This window comes from Ctenocephalides felis, unplaced genomic scaffold, assembly GCF_003426905.1.
Source record: "Ctenocephalides felis isolate EL2017-DRISC unplaced genomic scaffold, ASM342690v1 CF-g0.4_SCAFFOLD_01604, whole genome shotgun sequence".
Classification (NCBI taxonomy): domain Eukaryota; kingdom Metazoa; phylum Arthropoda; class Insecta; order Siphonaptera; family Pulicidae; genus Ctenocephalides; species Ctenocephalides felis.
This window is the reverse complement of record NW_020537758.1, coordinates 7,637,798-7,654,144: the sequence shown is the minus strand read 5'-3', so window position 1 is coordinate 7,654,144 and position 16,347 is coordinate 7,637,798. Positions and strand designations below refer to the sequence as shown.

General features: G+C 25.5%; 1 protein-coding gene across 1 annotated transcript in view; it reads right to left on the bottom strand.

The window, feature by feature from the left end:
- LOC113373303 (spermatogenesis-associated protein 20-like) overlaps positions 1–14,326 on the bottom strand; it is a 28,176-nt gene extending 13,850 nt beyond the window's left edge. Inside the window, exon 1 of the mRNA XM_026613615.1 lies at positions 14,254–14,326. Coding sequence (XP_026469400.1) covers positions 14,254–14,326 — 73 coding nt within the window. The remainder of the gene's footprint in view (positions 1–14,253) is intronic.
- Between the last annotated feature and the right edge of the window lie 2,021 nt (positions 14,327–16,347).

Here is a 16,347-nt window from a genome sequence, read left to right as displayed (position 1 = left end):
AATTTACAATTATTATTTCTATTATTTTCCTATTTCCTCCCTGGTTTTGTTAATTTTTTGCCCGGGCGTCATATTCGCATGGATCGTTTTTGAGCAAAGATCTGCCACTGACAGAATCCTTTTTTATCCTCGAGTTTCGCATCCTGCCTCTTTTCATATATGGAATGTAGAAAGGAGAGAGATCCTTTGGCGAGGATTTCGCCAAATTCTTTTGACGTTCGGATAAGGAACGAGTCCTTCAACAACGCGTTAAATCTCAATTGAAAATAGGGAAAGAAAAATAGACATGTGTATGTGTATATATATATATGTTACCAGGAATATTTCAAGAGTAAAATTGGCCAAATCGGTTCAGTTCAGAATTAAAAACCAGTCAAAAAGATTTAACTAATTTTATATTATAGATATAGATATTTTGTATATTTTTAGCTGAATTGTTAACCCATGTGTATTATGTCCTAAAGAATTGATAAAAACATTTCACTTACATTATATTTATATTTATATTTATATTACGGGTACAGGATTAAATTTAATAATTACAGAAAATGAATTATCTAAATTGAATTAATTTCAGTAAAATACAACTATTAAACAATATTAAGCCTAACATTAGTATTATCTAATACAATGACTTGAAGAAAAAAATGTTCTAAAATTCAAATAGTTTAATTAAGGCTTGTAAATCTTGAGATTCTTTTATGGTAAAAAAATCTTTAAATATCCGTGCTGCAATTTTTATTAGAGCCCCATATCTGGAAAATAATAATTAAGAGCAGTATCAAAAAAGAATATATAATATTTAGATTTAATTTATTTAATATTACTGATGTTTTTTATACATTTGAATTTGGTTTCAAATTGAATATCGCAACTTTAAAAAATTATAAATTAAAAAAGTTAAGATGGATAAAATTTTTCTTCATTAGATTATGTTATTAGAGGTGAATATTTTAATAAAATTATTATTGAGAATAAGAAAGTCCGCAAATTATTCAAAATTTCGATATCGAAATGCATATAACAGTTCTAATAAAGTTTAGTAAATTTTATCTGGTTTTACTAACATCAACAAATTATAATGTCTGAAATAAAAATTAAAAGTTATTTGGTAAAATTTAAAAATGTTATAAATCTATATATACTTTAAGGTCCGCATTTCAACTACGAATTATTCAAAGTTTTAACATGCAAGTGTATATATCAATTTTTGCCAATTTTAGTAAATTTTATCTACTTTTTGCTGATATCAAAAAATTATATGTTCGGAATAAAAATTGAAAGTGATTAGACAAAAAGTGAAAAAATCTTTTGGATTCATACATTGTCAGAGTTTGCATTTCAACTACGAATTATTCAAAATTTTAACATGCAAGTGAATATATCAATTTTTGCTAAATTTTAGTAAATTTTGTCTAGTTACTACTGATGTACACAAACGTAGTCTGGGAAAAATATTATTTGACAAAAAGTAAAAAACGTTCTATATCCACATAGTGTTGATTATCAAAATACTAAAGTCAGCATTTCAACTACGAATTATTCAAAATTTTGATATCCAAGTGCATATAATTTTTTTTGCTAATTTTAGTAAATTTTATCTAGTTTTTATAAATGTAAACAAATTATGATGTGGGAAATAAAAATTAAAAGTTATTAGCAAAAGTAAAAAGACATTCTATATATCCATATAGTGTTGATTATCAAAATACTAAAGTCCGCATTTCAACTACGAATTATTCAAAATTTTAACATGCAAGTGTATATATCAATTTTTACAAGTTTTTAGTAAATTTTATATTACAATTGATGTATACAAAACAAAGTAGTCTGGGCAAAATTTCCAAGATATTTAAAAACGAAAAAAATATTAAAAACGACCAAAATTTACTTTAATTTAATTTATTAGATTTTATAATCAGAATTCGGTATTCTTCATTACATTAATTCATACCAGATTTAATTAACCGAAATAAATTATTACACCAAAATCATCAAGAAAATGATAACAATAATACAAAACGCAGTATGAAGTTAAATACAAAAAATGCACAAATGTTCCGTATAAAACCGGTAGGCCTAATTTGTCCGCAACCTGAATCTTTCGAAGTTTTGGGTTAGATGTAAAGTTAGCCTACAGGCCTTAAGTGCGACTACAAAAATTACTGGAAATTTTGTTTTATTATTCAAACTTAGTGAAGAAAATTTATGAAAGTATTATGTACCACGAATGTTACCACGAATATTTCAAGAGTAAAACTGGTCAAATGGGTTCAGTAGTCTTCGAGTTTTAGCATACATAAATAACAATGTGAATTAAATTTAAATTTTTTAATCACATCTCAAGTTAAGTCTGTACTTTAACTTTAAGTCAATAGTAATTTTTGCCTTTGTTCAGGCAACTCAGGAAGATTATTTATTAATAATTCAAAGACGAAAGAGCTGCGTAGCACTCGGAGCAAATTTTAAAAGAGAATTTCTAACTAGGACAAAATAATTAAGTAAAAGGAATAATAGAAATAATGCATTAAATAAATTAGACACTAATACTATGTTAAATTATTATTGTGTATCTATTTATAATATCGATAAATGAATGAATGAATAAGCTTTGTTCTGACAGCTGTACAATTTTCTTTTAGACAATCAGAATATATGATTGTTCGGATCAAAATTGCAATTAACAGTTGTTTCAATTTTCCTGATAGAAACTGTCAATGAAACAACGAAACGTTATTTATCAACGGTAAATCGACATACGAGTATATATATATATATATATATATATATATATATACTAGCAAACCCGACAAACTCCGTTTCGCCACCAGATGGCTTCGTGAGAAAGATGAAGAAATTTTTGTTTGTTTTATATTTGAAAAGGAAAAAAATGATTTTATTACACAACAGTAATGAATTTATTTCGATTACAAAAATGAAGTGTTTTTAAGTTGAACTTCTCTAAGTAAATGAAAGTGAATCCGCAAATTATCCGTTTCATTGAAGTGCTCTTTGGTAAACCACATTTTTTGTTTTTTGGTCTGACGTTAACACAAACAAAGCTGATGGTTTTCCAACTCGTGAACAGGCAACGTATAACTGCCCATGTGAAAAACAATGATTTTCTAAATAATCTATTTGAAATTTATCTCGCAAACACTAAGCGATTGGCCTTGCGACTTGTTATTGCAAACGCAAGGCGAACTGGAAATTGCAATCGTTTCAAGTCAAACGGAAGACCAGTCGGAATCATTGGTATGTCACCAAATCGCCAGCAATTTTTGATTTAATGGTGAAATTCAGTGCGTGTACATCATTATTCTTTGCGGCAAGAAATGCTCGTTGACTTAGCATAATTCTGATAACTCTCACTAATGTCATTACTCGAATTTTTAATTACGGTGCATGAAGTTCCAGCAACTTGCATTAAGGCACGATGCCATGTACCACTAATTTTCTTAGCTATAAACCTTGCGGAGCCCTAGACCTTTCCGACGAATGCAAAATTGTCGAAATCGGTTCGTGCGTACTTTATTTCGTCAGGAAGAAAAACGCGACTTATTTTTATATATATGTAGATAATATATTATATATAATAAATAATATATATATATATAAATTATATATATATATAAATTAGTGTTTGCTTATATCACGACCGTGTTAAACTACCTGTCTTATATTGATGATTGGGTGTATAATTATAAGGGTGAGTTGTTTGTGTAAGTAGTACTTATCTTATCCTCGAAAGTGCTATCCCAAGAATAGTCCCTCATATATATACACCTATATATATATATATATATATATAATATATATATATATTGATATAATATAATATAATATTATATATATAATGTATTTGTATAATTATCTACCTGGTCTTCGAAATTATGCCTAGTAGTGTCATGTGATTGTGGTGTGTAAAATGTTTTATAAGGGTCCGATCTGATCATTTGTTGTGTTTTAATTAATACTTATACAATTATAAACCTCGATATGTAAATTCCTTTAGTATGATGAGACAATCAGTCTCGAAACGTATAAAAAATAAATATTTAATACCATCTGTATATCATTTCATATAGATATATATATATATAATGTAACAATATATATAATTTTTATGTATATATTAGGGTCTACCCTTAAGCACCTGTTTCATCCCGTTTCGGGTACATTATACAAATCAATGGGATATTAATTCTAATTAATCAAGAGCTTCTAACGTTGTCTAATTATCTATATTATCTTCTCTCTAGACAAAGCAAATATCTTTTAGTGAATAGATAGAATGATGGCTCTGTTAATAATTTAGATAATTAAAAAAAATTTTTCCCTATTGATTAACAATATTATATAACAATTTGTCTATAAATTATTAACTTCCCGTAGGGTAGTTATAGTAATCGTCCAAAATCGAAATAAAAATTTTTTACATTTCTCGACGTTTTGAAGGTTTCTGAACATTTTGGCATACTTCAGAAAAAATGGATGTGTGTGTGTGTGTGTGTTTTGTATGTCCGCTTTTTTTCGTCCACGTTTTCGGGCGCACGGATCAACCGATTTGAATGGTTAAAAAACGTTCGATTCCTATTGATAGGGAGATGTGCTGATTAGTTTTTGGCAAAGGCAGGTCCAGCCGTTACGGAGGTACGAAGCCAAAAGTGCAGAAAATAGAAATCGAGTGTTTGAGAGAACGGAGTATCGGATTTGCATGATCCAAAAACATTCAATTAGTAATGACGGGGAGAACTGGTGATTAGTTTTTGGCAGAGGCAGATCCAGCGGTTTCGGCAATACAGCGCTAAATTTGCAAAAAATGACAGTTTTTGAGTGAACTGAGCGTCCGGTTTGAATGATCTAACAAACTTTCTGCTTGTATTGACAAAACAATTGCTTTTGAGAATAAATAATAATTACATTTTTTTATTTTCCATAAAATATTTTCGTAATTTTGGATTAAAAATTCAAAAAATTACCCAGGCTAAGCACAGTCTAAGCGCCACTCTGGTACAAATGTTCACCCAAGTGCGTTTAGACTGTTTATGCACTGGAGAACTTTTTCAATTTTGTAAAAACTATTATTGAAAAATATGAAAATGCCGCCAAGCTAAGCGCAGTATAAGTGAAAATGTCGCACAGAATTATTTGCAAACGCGTTTAGACTGTGACCATACGGGAGCACTTTTTCAATTTTGTGTAAATTAGGCAACTATGTTTTTTAAAATTGAATTCGAAATGAAATGACGATTGTTAATGTGATAATTGATTTACGATATACGTTTGATTTGCTCAGATATAACAAGAAGGCAAAAATAATGAAAGTTACAGTATTTGTAATAATATATTTGAAAACGTTTAAAATTTCTCGAATATTTCATTACGGTACGTAAAGTTTCAGCAATTTGCCTCAAGGCACGATGCCATACACCACTAGTTCCATTTACGATTAGTAAACTATAACTTTATATCAAAGTTGCATCATCGTTAACTACTTCGACTAACAATCTACAACGCCGTATATGGTCTCGTCGTTGTTTGATATTATTTGTTCTGAAAACAGTAAACTTTCCAACAAATATATGTATGTACATACGTATAGACACGGATATGTGTGCTTTTGACTCGCAGAACACTCGTACCAGCAGAATAAGCGACGTTTTGTATAAATAAACAGCTAAAACTAATTGCGAACTTAACACAAACCCCCTGGTTAATTACGGCTAATTAACAATAAATATTAGTTTTACCGTATGCTGAGATAAAATATTTTTTATACTTACATGCAATGAACTAGATTGTTGTAAAGATATTTTTAGACATAATTGATAAATTTAAAAATCAATAATAATAGATATTATTTCAGTCTTTGTCTTTTCTTAATAAAAATTTCTTAAATAGGGGTTGAAATTTTACTTTGATACTTATAAAAATAAATTGGATACTTCAAAATATTATTATGTACTCTTACATAATAGTTTCATAAATTTTCTTAAGTTTGAATAATAAAACAAAATTTCCAGTAATTTTTTGTCGTCGCACTTAAGGCCGGTAGGCTAAATTTACATCTAACCCAAAACTTCGAAAGATTCAGGTTGCGGACAAATTTTGCGTACTCGCTTTATATGGGACTATTTTGATAGTTTGAACAAATTTTGTGTATTTTTCTCAATAACTGTATTTATATAATTTTTAGTATTTTGGTGTAATAATTTATTTCTGTTAATTAAAACTGATATAAATTAATTAATGAAGAAATTCAAATTCTGGTTATATATATAAATTTTGGTCGTTATTTTTATATTTTTTTGAAAATCTTGGAAATTTTACCCAGACTACTTTGTTTTGTATACATCAATGAAAACTAGATATAATTTACTAAAATCTAGTAAAAATTGTTATTTACACTTGCATATTAAAATTTTGAACAAATCGCGGTTGGAATGCGGATTTGAGTATTTTGTGAAATGACAATATATGAATTTAGAACTTTTTTTGACTTCTCGTCTAATAACTTTTAATTTTCATTCTGGACATTATATCTTGGTGGCTAAAAACTAGATAAAATTTACTAAAATCTAGTAAAAATTGTTATATACACTTGCATATTAAAATTTTGTATAAATCGTAGTTGAATTATCGAATATAGTATTTTGTGAAATGACAATATATGAATTTAGAACTTTTTTGACTTCTCGTCTAATAACTTTTAATTTTCATTCTAGACATTATATTTTGGTGACATTAATAAAAACTAGACAAAATTTACTAAAATCTAGTAAAAATTGTTATATACACTTGCATATTAAAATTTTGAATAATTTATAGTTGAAATGCGGAATTTAGTATTTTGATACTTGACAATATATGGATTTTAGAACATTTTTTACTTTTTGTCTAATAACTTTTAATTTTTATTCCGGACTTTATAATTTGTTGACATTAGTAAGTTTAGTTACAAATTAGTTACAAAACTCTAGTAAAAACTGTTATAAACACTTGCATGTTAAAATTTTAATAATTCTTAGTTATAATGCGGACTTTAGTATTTTGATAATATATGGATTTATGGAACATTTTTGCTTTTCTCTAAATAACTTTTCATTTGTATTTCGGGAATTGTAATTTTTTATATTAGTAAAAATTGGATGCAATAGAATTAAAACGCCAAATAACTTTTTTTTACAAATTACTGAATATTTTCTAAAATTTCTTTTTCTATTTGAAAGTACAATCCTTTCAGTTAATAATGAAATTAATTCAGTTAATAATTTAATTCAAAAATGATGCAAAAAAGCCTCGGCTGACCGTTGAAAAAAAAATGAAAATGAAAAATTTTAGATGGCATACCCTATATATATATATTATATATATATATATATATATACGTAGATGTGTGTTTATACATTTATTAAGGGTATATACACCCCTGCAAAAGTTTTTACGGCTGTTTCATAATGTACGATATGTTTCTTATATAAACCTGAGAAGTTATGCCCAACTTATTACTCTAAATATCCAATTTCTGCTGAAGGCATATAAAAATATATAGCTATAACATAATAGCTACATATATGGATGTAGACATATAAAAATCATATATATATATATATATATATATATATATATATATATAATAAAAAAAATCTTTACAAAAATAACTGTGATTGTAAATGTTAATCTGAATGTGAAAATTTCTTTCAATTTCCGATTGACTGGAAATACTTCATAATATTCTCGTTCTTTGCAATAACTTGGACTTTTGTTTACACATTTGTGCTGCAATTCTTTGTTTACTTCGTATGAACGAAGAACGGACTGACGTTTCGCAGACGGATATTGTTTACGTTTCGGCATACACCGCAGAAATAGATTGGATTGTAAACATTCCGACGAAATTTTCACTAATACATAGGTCGAAATATATATACATATGAGGAATACATACACAAACATACGAAGGCACACGTATTTATCATATTTATATATTACGTTGCATTACATCTAATTGTTTTTGCATTTTGATGCAAGAGTTAAAGGTGTGATCAAATTTGTTTATATTTAAATATTTAATATTTTTGTCTTGATTAAAGTATCTATTTACTTTTAGTATATGAAGAGAAGATAATCTACATATCTGTATTTATATAATTATTATTACTAATGTTATTATTAATATAAAAACCCACCCCATATCAAGCCGGTGCCCTAATTTCTCCGCAACCTGAATCACCGCGTTGTTTTAGGTTAAGTGTCAATTGGCCTACCGGTTTTCCCCTAGTAGACGTGAATTTTTTTTTCTATCATTTAAACCGAGTAAATGTAAAGTTTTGTACAACGTGCTTTTAGTAATGCCATATGTCAATAACTAGTGGTGAATGCCATAGTGTCTTAAGGCAAATTGCTGGAACTTCCCGTACCGTAACGAAATATTTGAGGAATACTGAATGTTTTCAAATAGATTATTATAAATATTGTGACATTGTCTAATATTGATATTATATATATTATAGAATTGCAAAGTTGAAAATATTTGTTTAAAGTATATAAGTGAGCTTAAAAATTTTAGACAGAATTAAAATTAAAATCTGAATTATTTACGATAGAAAAAAAATTGTTTTTTTTCAAAATAATTGTTTTGTCAACACAAGCAGATTTTTTTTGAATCATTCAACTCGGATGTTTAGTTCTCTAAAAATGATTTTTATTTTTTGCTCCATATCTCCGTAACGGCTGGACCTGTTTTTGCCAAAAACTAATCAGCACATCTCCCTATCAATAAGAATCGAATGCTTTTTGAAATTTTGGGCGAAAAATTGTATTTATACATACATACACGCACACACACACATTTATCCATTTTTTATGAGGTATGCCAAAATGTTCAGAAACCTCTAAACGTGAAGATTTGCAAAAAATTTGATTTTAGATTTTTTTGCGATTACTATAACTTGCCCTAGGGAAGTTGAAACAGGTGAATGTTAATTAAAAAATAATATAAAAATTTTAAGATAATTTATTTTTATTTCCCGAAATACTAATCGTTCTTATACATTCTCAACACGTCAGATGTTTTTTGAATCGATAAAATTTGAAAATTTTTAGACGATTACAATAACTTACCCTACTAAAAGTTAATAATAATCTATATAAATATAAAATCCTATTTTATTAATTCATTTTAATTTAATCCTATCTTAAATATTGTAAGAATAAAATCGATAAATAAAAAATTCACATTTACATTTATTTTTATAATTTATTTATATAATTTATTTGAAACGAATAAACATTTTAATATTGATAAAAACAAGTACATATATTAAATTGAGCTGAAAAGATTTTTTATATATATTATATTGAAGATGTAGAAAAAATTCACTGTTGCATTTTTTCATTGAAAACAAGTACTTCAACATTATTAAAAATAATATATGTATATAGTCATCCACATTTTTGTGTTAGAAAATTACATAGTATACAACATTTTTCAAAAAATACTCGTCATTTGTTTTACTCACAAAAAAACGTGGAAAATTATTTGTAAACAATGTCGTAAATTACAAATTGTACCGATATCAGAAAAGATAAATCATTTATACCTAGAGATTTTTTGCTACGATTAAATAAGTTTTGTTATAATTATTATTTATTCATATTTTTTATATTCAGTTTTTATCAGAATAATAATCATCATTAGAATTTTTATATATTAAACAATTACATCCCACTCGGTTTTTAATTACCATTTTAAATTAAAAACACAGCTTAAACTGTGAAGTAAAACTTTTCGTATAAATTCTACAAGTGCTTATGAATATATATGACTATATATACTTTCATAAATACTAAATTATATATATATATATATATATATATATATATATATATGTATATTATATAAGTAGCTGTAACAAAAACCTCTTAAGCACTCTCTCGAAAAAAAACTATTAAAAGTTTAGGAGGAAATAACTTTTGTGCTTGCTCTGCAAAAATGGATTTACTAATATATATATATATATATATATATATATATATATATATATATATATATACAGCCTGCATTATTTAAAAAAAATATGTAAATCAAATATAATAAATCTTGATGATTTTATTCTCAGATGCAATCCAGGTCATATTTTTGCAGAACACAGTAGTGTTATTTCATATTCAATTTACGTATATATATATATATATATATATATATATATATATAAATTTAATGTAATGCACATGAATTTCTACATGAAATGTTCTTGATTTTAATGACGCAAGCGCATGTCGAAAAGCTTCAGAATTTACGACAAATATAAACCATGACGTAGTCGAGTACGAAAACATTAATTTTATACATTTCGAATCTTACTTTGTAATCGAAATTATTAATAGACATTCTTAAAGACTTCTATTAACTATTTGCATTTAGAAATCGATACTAGAATGAAAATAATGGGCAAAAATCAATAGGGAGAAATAATGGTACTGTGAAATTACAATAAAGGTAAAAAATATAGTTTTTTTTTTTAAATTTAGTGTGGTATATTTCATAAAGTCAAAAAATACATAAATATAAATTTTAATATGTCCTGAAGCTTAAGCTGTTACTTAAATTTTTGTCCTTAATTTTTTGTGCCCAATAAAAACTTCAGTATATGTTAACGTTCAAATTTGCATATTAAAATTAATCAAATGAAATCAAATCAAATTAATCATTAATAAAATCAAATTTGCTGATTCTTATTAATTATCTCGGATAAGCGCAATAAATCTAAAGATTAAATTATTGATAAAATGATTAAACACGATGATAAAACTGTAAAAAATAATTAACTGGGTCGTTGTCGCCCGGGTTGTCGCGTCGATGCTGTTTTTGGTACTAAATTCAACATTTGATCTCGTTTAGAAAATTATACAGTTAAGATAATGTTATATAGATTTTTGCAAAATATTATGGTTTATAAAATTTAAGTAAAGTATAATCAGTATTGTGAAAACTTTGTTTTGACTCAATTTGTTTTGATTTAAAGTGCGCCGAACAAAGTGCATTTTTTATACTTTTGGTTTGGAATTTTTATAGCAAAGGTATATATATATATATATATATATATATATATATAACTGTGAGAATTTATTTATTGTATATTTTAAAATATGTGCAAAAAGAATGATTTAGTTTCGCGAATGCATCACTGATTTTTATCTGGAATAGGTTGAAAGTTAAAAGACTTTGCGTTTCATTTCGATGTTCTGTTCCTGAGTGATTTACAATATATACATATATATACATATATACATATATACATATTTATATATATATATATATATATACATATACATATATCCTTTCCTCTCCTTTATTTTTAGAAAATCGCTTTTTGAATCCTAACAAAAGATTTGATTTAGACAAAAGACCATCAGAAGCCCCGTACATTCGTAGGCCCAATTCTCAAAGACTCATTATTCGTGTTTTGATTAATTAAATGTAATATTAATAAGAAATGTACAATCCAATTTTGTTGCATTGTTTTGACTACGATTCGACATCAAAAGAAATTTCGAGGCGATTTCTGTCTTTTGGAAAATCTTAAATACCTTGCGGGCTTAACGTTCCATTTGTCATTAGAAATTAATATAAATAAATATATATATATATATATATATATAAATATATAAATATAAATATATATATATATATATATAAACAAAAATTTAAACAAAAAACTATAATTTTTACACAAAATACTCGTGTGCTAATTTAAGACGATCTTTTTTTCAAATTTATAATTATGTATGTGCTTAACTTTTCCTTAAAAAATTGTTGCAAAATACATGTAAGATTTTGTGAAATATTTTACTAAAAATGATGGATTAATTTTTGTTCAATTTATCTAATTAATATTTATTCATAAAGCACAAAGTATTTATTGAATATTTTTGATTATTTCTTTATGTATTTATTTCACGGATAAAAAATTTAAAGTGCTTAGTAAATTAAATAATTTTCATTATTTCTTTATGCATTTATTTTACTTATAAAAAATTTAAAGTACCTTGTATATAAATAAGCAAAATAATTGATATAAATAGCTATTATATTTAGAGATAAATTTTATAATTCTAGTTCTTGTTATCTTAGATCAGACTTTAATTTTAGTTCAAACTTCTGCTTAAAATCTAAATTTTGACAATTGATTGACGGGTTTGACTAAAATTTACGTTTATGTTAACAAGTAACATTGTTGCTAAAATAAAACATTTTGCTGAGTAAGACAAAAATTTGCACGTGTTTGGCTAAATGCCTATTGGCAAGTAATAAAGTATTGGAAAAATGAAATATTAATATGTAGTTATAATTCGCGTTGAAATTGGAGACAATATTTTGTCAAAAAAAAGGAAAACTAGTGCTGTATGGCATCGTGTCTTAAGGCAAAATGCTGGAACTTTCCGTACCGAAAGCTAAATTATTAATAAAATCTTTGCAACACTTCGAAAAAATCAGATTCTTGAGAAATTTTAAAATTTTTGAAAAAAATTGACTTTTTTGAAAAATTTGATTTTTTTATATTTAACTTCTCAAAGGAGAAGATTGTTCTCATCAAAAAATCCGATTCGCTTCTTTTCATGTTTTCTCGACGTTTCAAGTCATTCTGAATCGAATGAGACTGAATTTGGAAAAAGTATGTGTGTGTGTGAACAGATTTTTCCTACAGAAAGTTAATGAAAATATTTTTTAAATATTTATCCACAATTTTGACCCAACTCATCTGGATTTTTTTGGTTTCAGTTTTAAAGCTAGTTTTACTAGTTGTAAGTGCCTTAAGGCAAGTTGCACAAACTTCCCGAAATGTGACACAAATTTTAAATATATTTTTCCAAATTTTTTAAAATTAAACTCCTTGTTTCAGAGCCTTAGTATTTCAGTATGTTCTAAAAGACCATGATATGTATCGTCAACAAAGTTTCATAAAAATCTCCAAATTTTGATAACGTTTTTTTTGCTTTTTTATGCGACGTACAATTTTTATTCTGCACATATTAATTTGTTTAAATCTAGATGAAATTTACTAAAATTGAGTAAAATCTCTTTTATATACTTGGATATCAAAATTTTGAATAATTTTAGTTGAAATCCGAACTTGAGTAATTTGATAATTTATATGAGAGGATATAGGACTTGTGTTTAGTTTTTTTTTATATTTGGGAAATTTTCATTCTATACATGCTTCTTTGTTTATATAAATAAAATCTGGATAAAATTTGCAAAAATTGAGTGTAAACTGTTATATACGATTGTATATTGAAATTTTGAATAAATCGTAGTTAAAATGCGAACATGAGTATTACATAATTAGCAATATATGGAAATAGAACATTTTTTCAGTTTCCTTCTAATTACTTCAAATTTTTATTTTGTACATTTGTTATAATATTTTTACATAAGTAAAATCTGCATAAAATTTACAAAAATCAAGTGTAAACTGTTAAATACACTTGTATATTAAAATTTTGAATAATTCGTAGTTGAAATGTTTACTTGAGTATTTTTATCATATCATATCATATCATTTTTTAGTTTTTCTCTAATTTTTTGAAATTTTTATTCTATACATGCTTATTTGTTTACATGTATAAAATCTGGAAAATAAAAAAAATAAAATAATAAAAATAAAATTTAATTTGCAATAATTGAGTGTAAACTGTTATATACAGTTGTATATTAAAATTTTGAATAATTCGTAGTTGAAATGCGGACTTGAGTATTTTGATTATTTATATGTGTTATATAGTACATTTTTCTACATTTATGCAAATAGCTTTTAATTAAATCAAAAGTAAAATCTTCCAATCAGTTTCCTTCCAATTACTTCAAATTTTTATTTTGTACATTCTAATATTTTACATAAGTAAAATCTGAATAAAATTCACAAAATCTAGTGTAAACTGTTAAATACACTTGGATATCAAAATTTTGAATAATTTGTGGTTAAATTGCGGACTTAAACGAGTATTTTTTAATTAGCAATATAAGGAAAAGGGACATTTTTTACATTTTTTCAAATAAGTTTTAAATTTTATTTTGGACTTTATAATTTATATACATTAGTGCAAAATAGCTAAAATTCCAAAATTCTATTTTTTTTGCCTTAAGGCCCGATGCCATACACCATATTATTTATCTCGTACATTTTTCGATTTTTTCTCGGTTGCAGTTCTATAACTAGAGTAAAGAAAATTTCGGAGTAAACTTACCTAGCCTTCCAGCTCTCGCACTATTTCTATTATATGTTAGTATGTAGTAAAGTTTGAGTTGAGTTTGAGACATCTGGTTTTGATGATAATAATGACAAAATGTGGTTCTACTACACTGGCTTTGTCATTTTCTAATCGGCTTATGCGGCAGCGAAATAAGCTTACAAAGGGATTCTGACATATTTTTTGTTACGACTCTGTTGTCATACAGATGGATATATGTAGACACATGAACACACACACATTTATTTTGACAAATATATTTTTTATAATTTTTACAATTTTCTATTTCCCTCTACCATTTTTTACAATTTCCAATTGACTTTTTCTGCCCCTGCAGTTAGAATATAAAAAAACTCTGACCCCCCCCCAAAAACATACAAAAGGTACAAATTCGCGCCCTCAAGCGCTTTTCAAGTAAAAAGGACATAGATTAATTATGTGGAAATGGACTTTTTCCCTTAATCATGATGCCTGGGGCAAACTGGCAATGTTGGGGAAAAGTAGGTAAATGGTAAATGAAAATATTGAATTAGTTTAAATTAATGTTGACTGAATTTTAAAATTGAAATATTAGGCGAATAAATTTAAAACAGGAAAAAATATATTTAATGTTAAAATTCATATTTGGATCAAGGGATTTTTTTTATTTATATTTATTGGCTTCTAAATTACATCTAGCAACTTAAAGTCTAATATTAGGTTGTCAAATATCTCCCTTCCGCTTTTTTGCTCTTGGTTTATAATACAAAAAGGCGGAAGGGAGATATTTGACAACCTATTAAATTAAATCATTACTACTCTAAATAATATAAAATGTATTCTTATAAGCTTATCTCCACATAATTCTATAACTTAATTTTACACTCCGATATAAAATTAATCAAAAACTTATATATTTCTGTATTAGATAATAATGTCACTAAATTAAATGGTTTTTGGATCAAGAGATTATTTCAGATTTTTCTTTGTTGTAATTTGAACTATATTTTGTATGCTAAAATCGAGAAATTTATAATAATTTTAAATACTGAGCAGAGAATTAAAAAAATATTTTAAAAAAGCTGATTGAGGAAATGTTTGATAAAATAAATTACGAAAACAATTAAAAAATAAAAATTAATTAATTAATTATGAAGATTAAAAATTAAATTGAAAAAATGATTGATAAATTTTATTAAAATATTTAATGTTGATTTTAGCAATAACAATAATAAAATATCCAGCATAATTATTAAAGTCTCAGTTTTTGGATTTTATACAAAATACTATTTATTATATTTTATTAGATAATTTTGTTAGTAGTTTTAGTATTTGCTGAATTTTAATATAGATATGTGTATACAATTTTGCTAGATATTACTGAATTTTATCTATTTTGTTCTAATGAATATTAGATATTAAATTATAATGCCCAAAACAAAAATTAAAACTTATTTAAAAAAATGTAAAAAAATGTCCTCTTTCCTTATATTGCCAATTAAAAAATACATGTTGCATACATGCATTTCAACTACGAATTATTCAAAATTTTGATATCCAAGTGTGTGAAAAGAAATTTACTAAACATTAGTAAATTTTATCTAGTTTTTACTTATACTAAAATATTAGATATAAGAATATATTAAAAATATTAGAATCTACAAAATAAAAATTTGAAGTAATTGAAAGAAAACTGAAAAAATGTTCTATTTCCATTATTGCTGATTATAAAATACTCAAGTCCGCATTTCAACTATGAATTATTCAAAATTTTAAACTATTAACTATTCAAAAATGCTATATTCATGTGTATTTAAAAGTTCTTACTGCGTTTTAGTAAATTTTATCTAGATTTCATATATGTAAATAAATTAAATTGTATAGAATGAAAATTTTACATTGTTACAAAATAACTAAAAAAAATGTCTTATATCCATATATATAATAAATTCTAATATCGTCATCTATTCCCATAATCTGTACATTTACCCCATGATGGAATAAATAAAAATTGATTAAATTACGGTAATTAAATCGAATCAAATTTTAATTATTGGCGAATACGAAACGCTACATTGAATTCATTATCGAATTCATTATTATATTTTACGT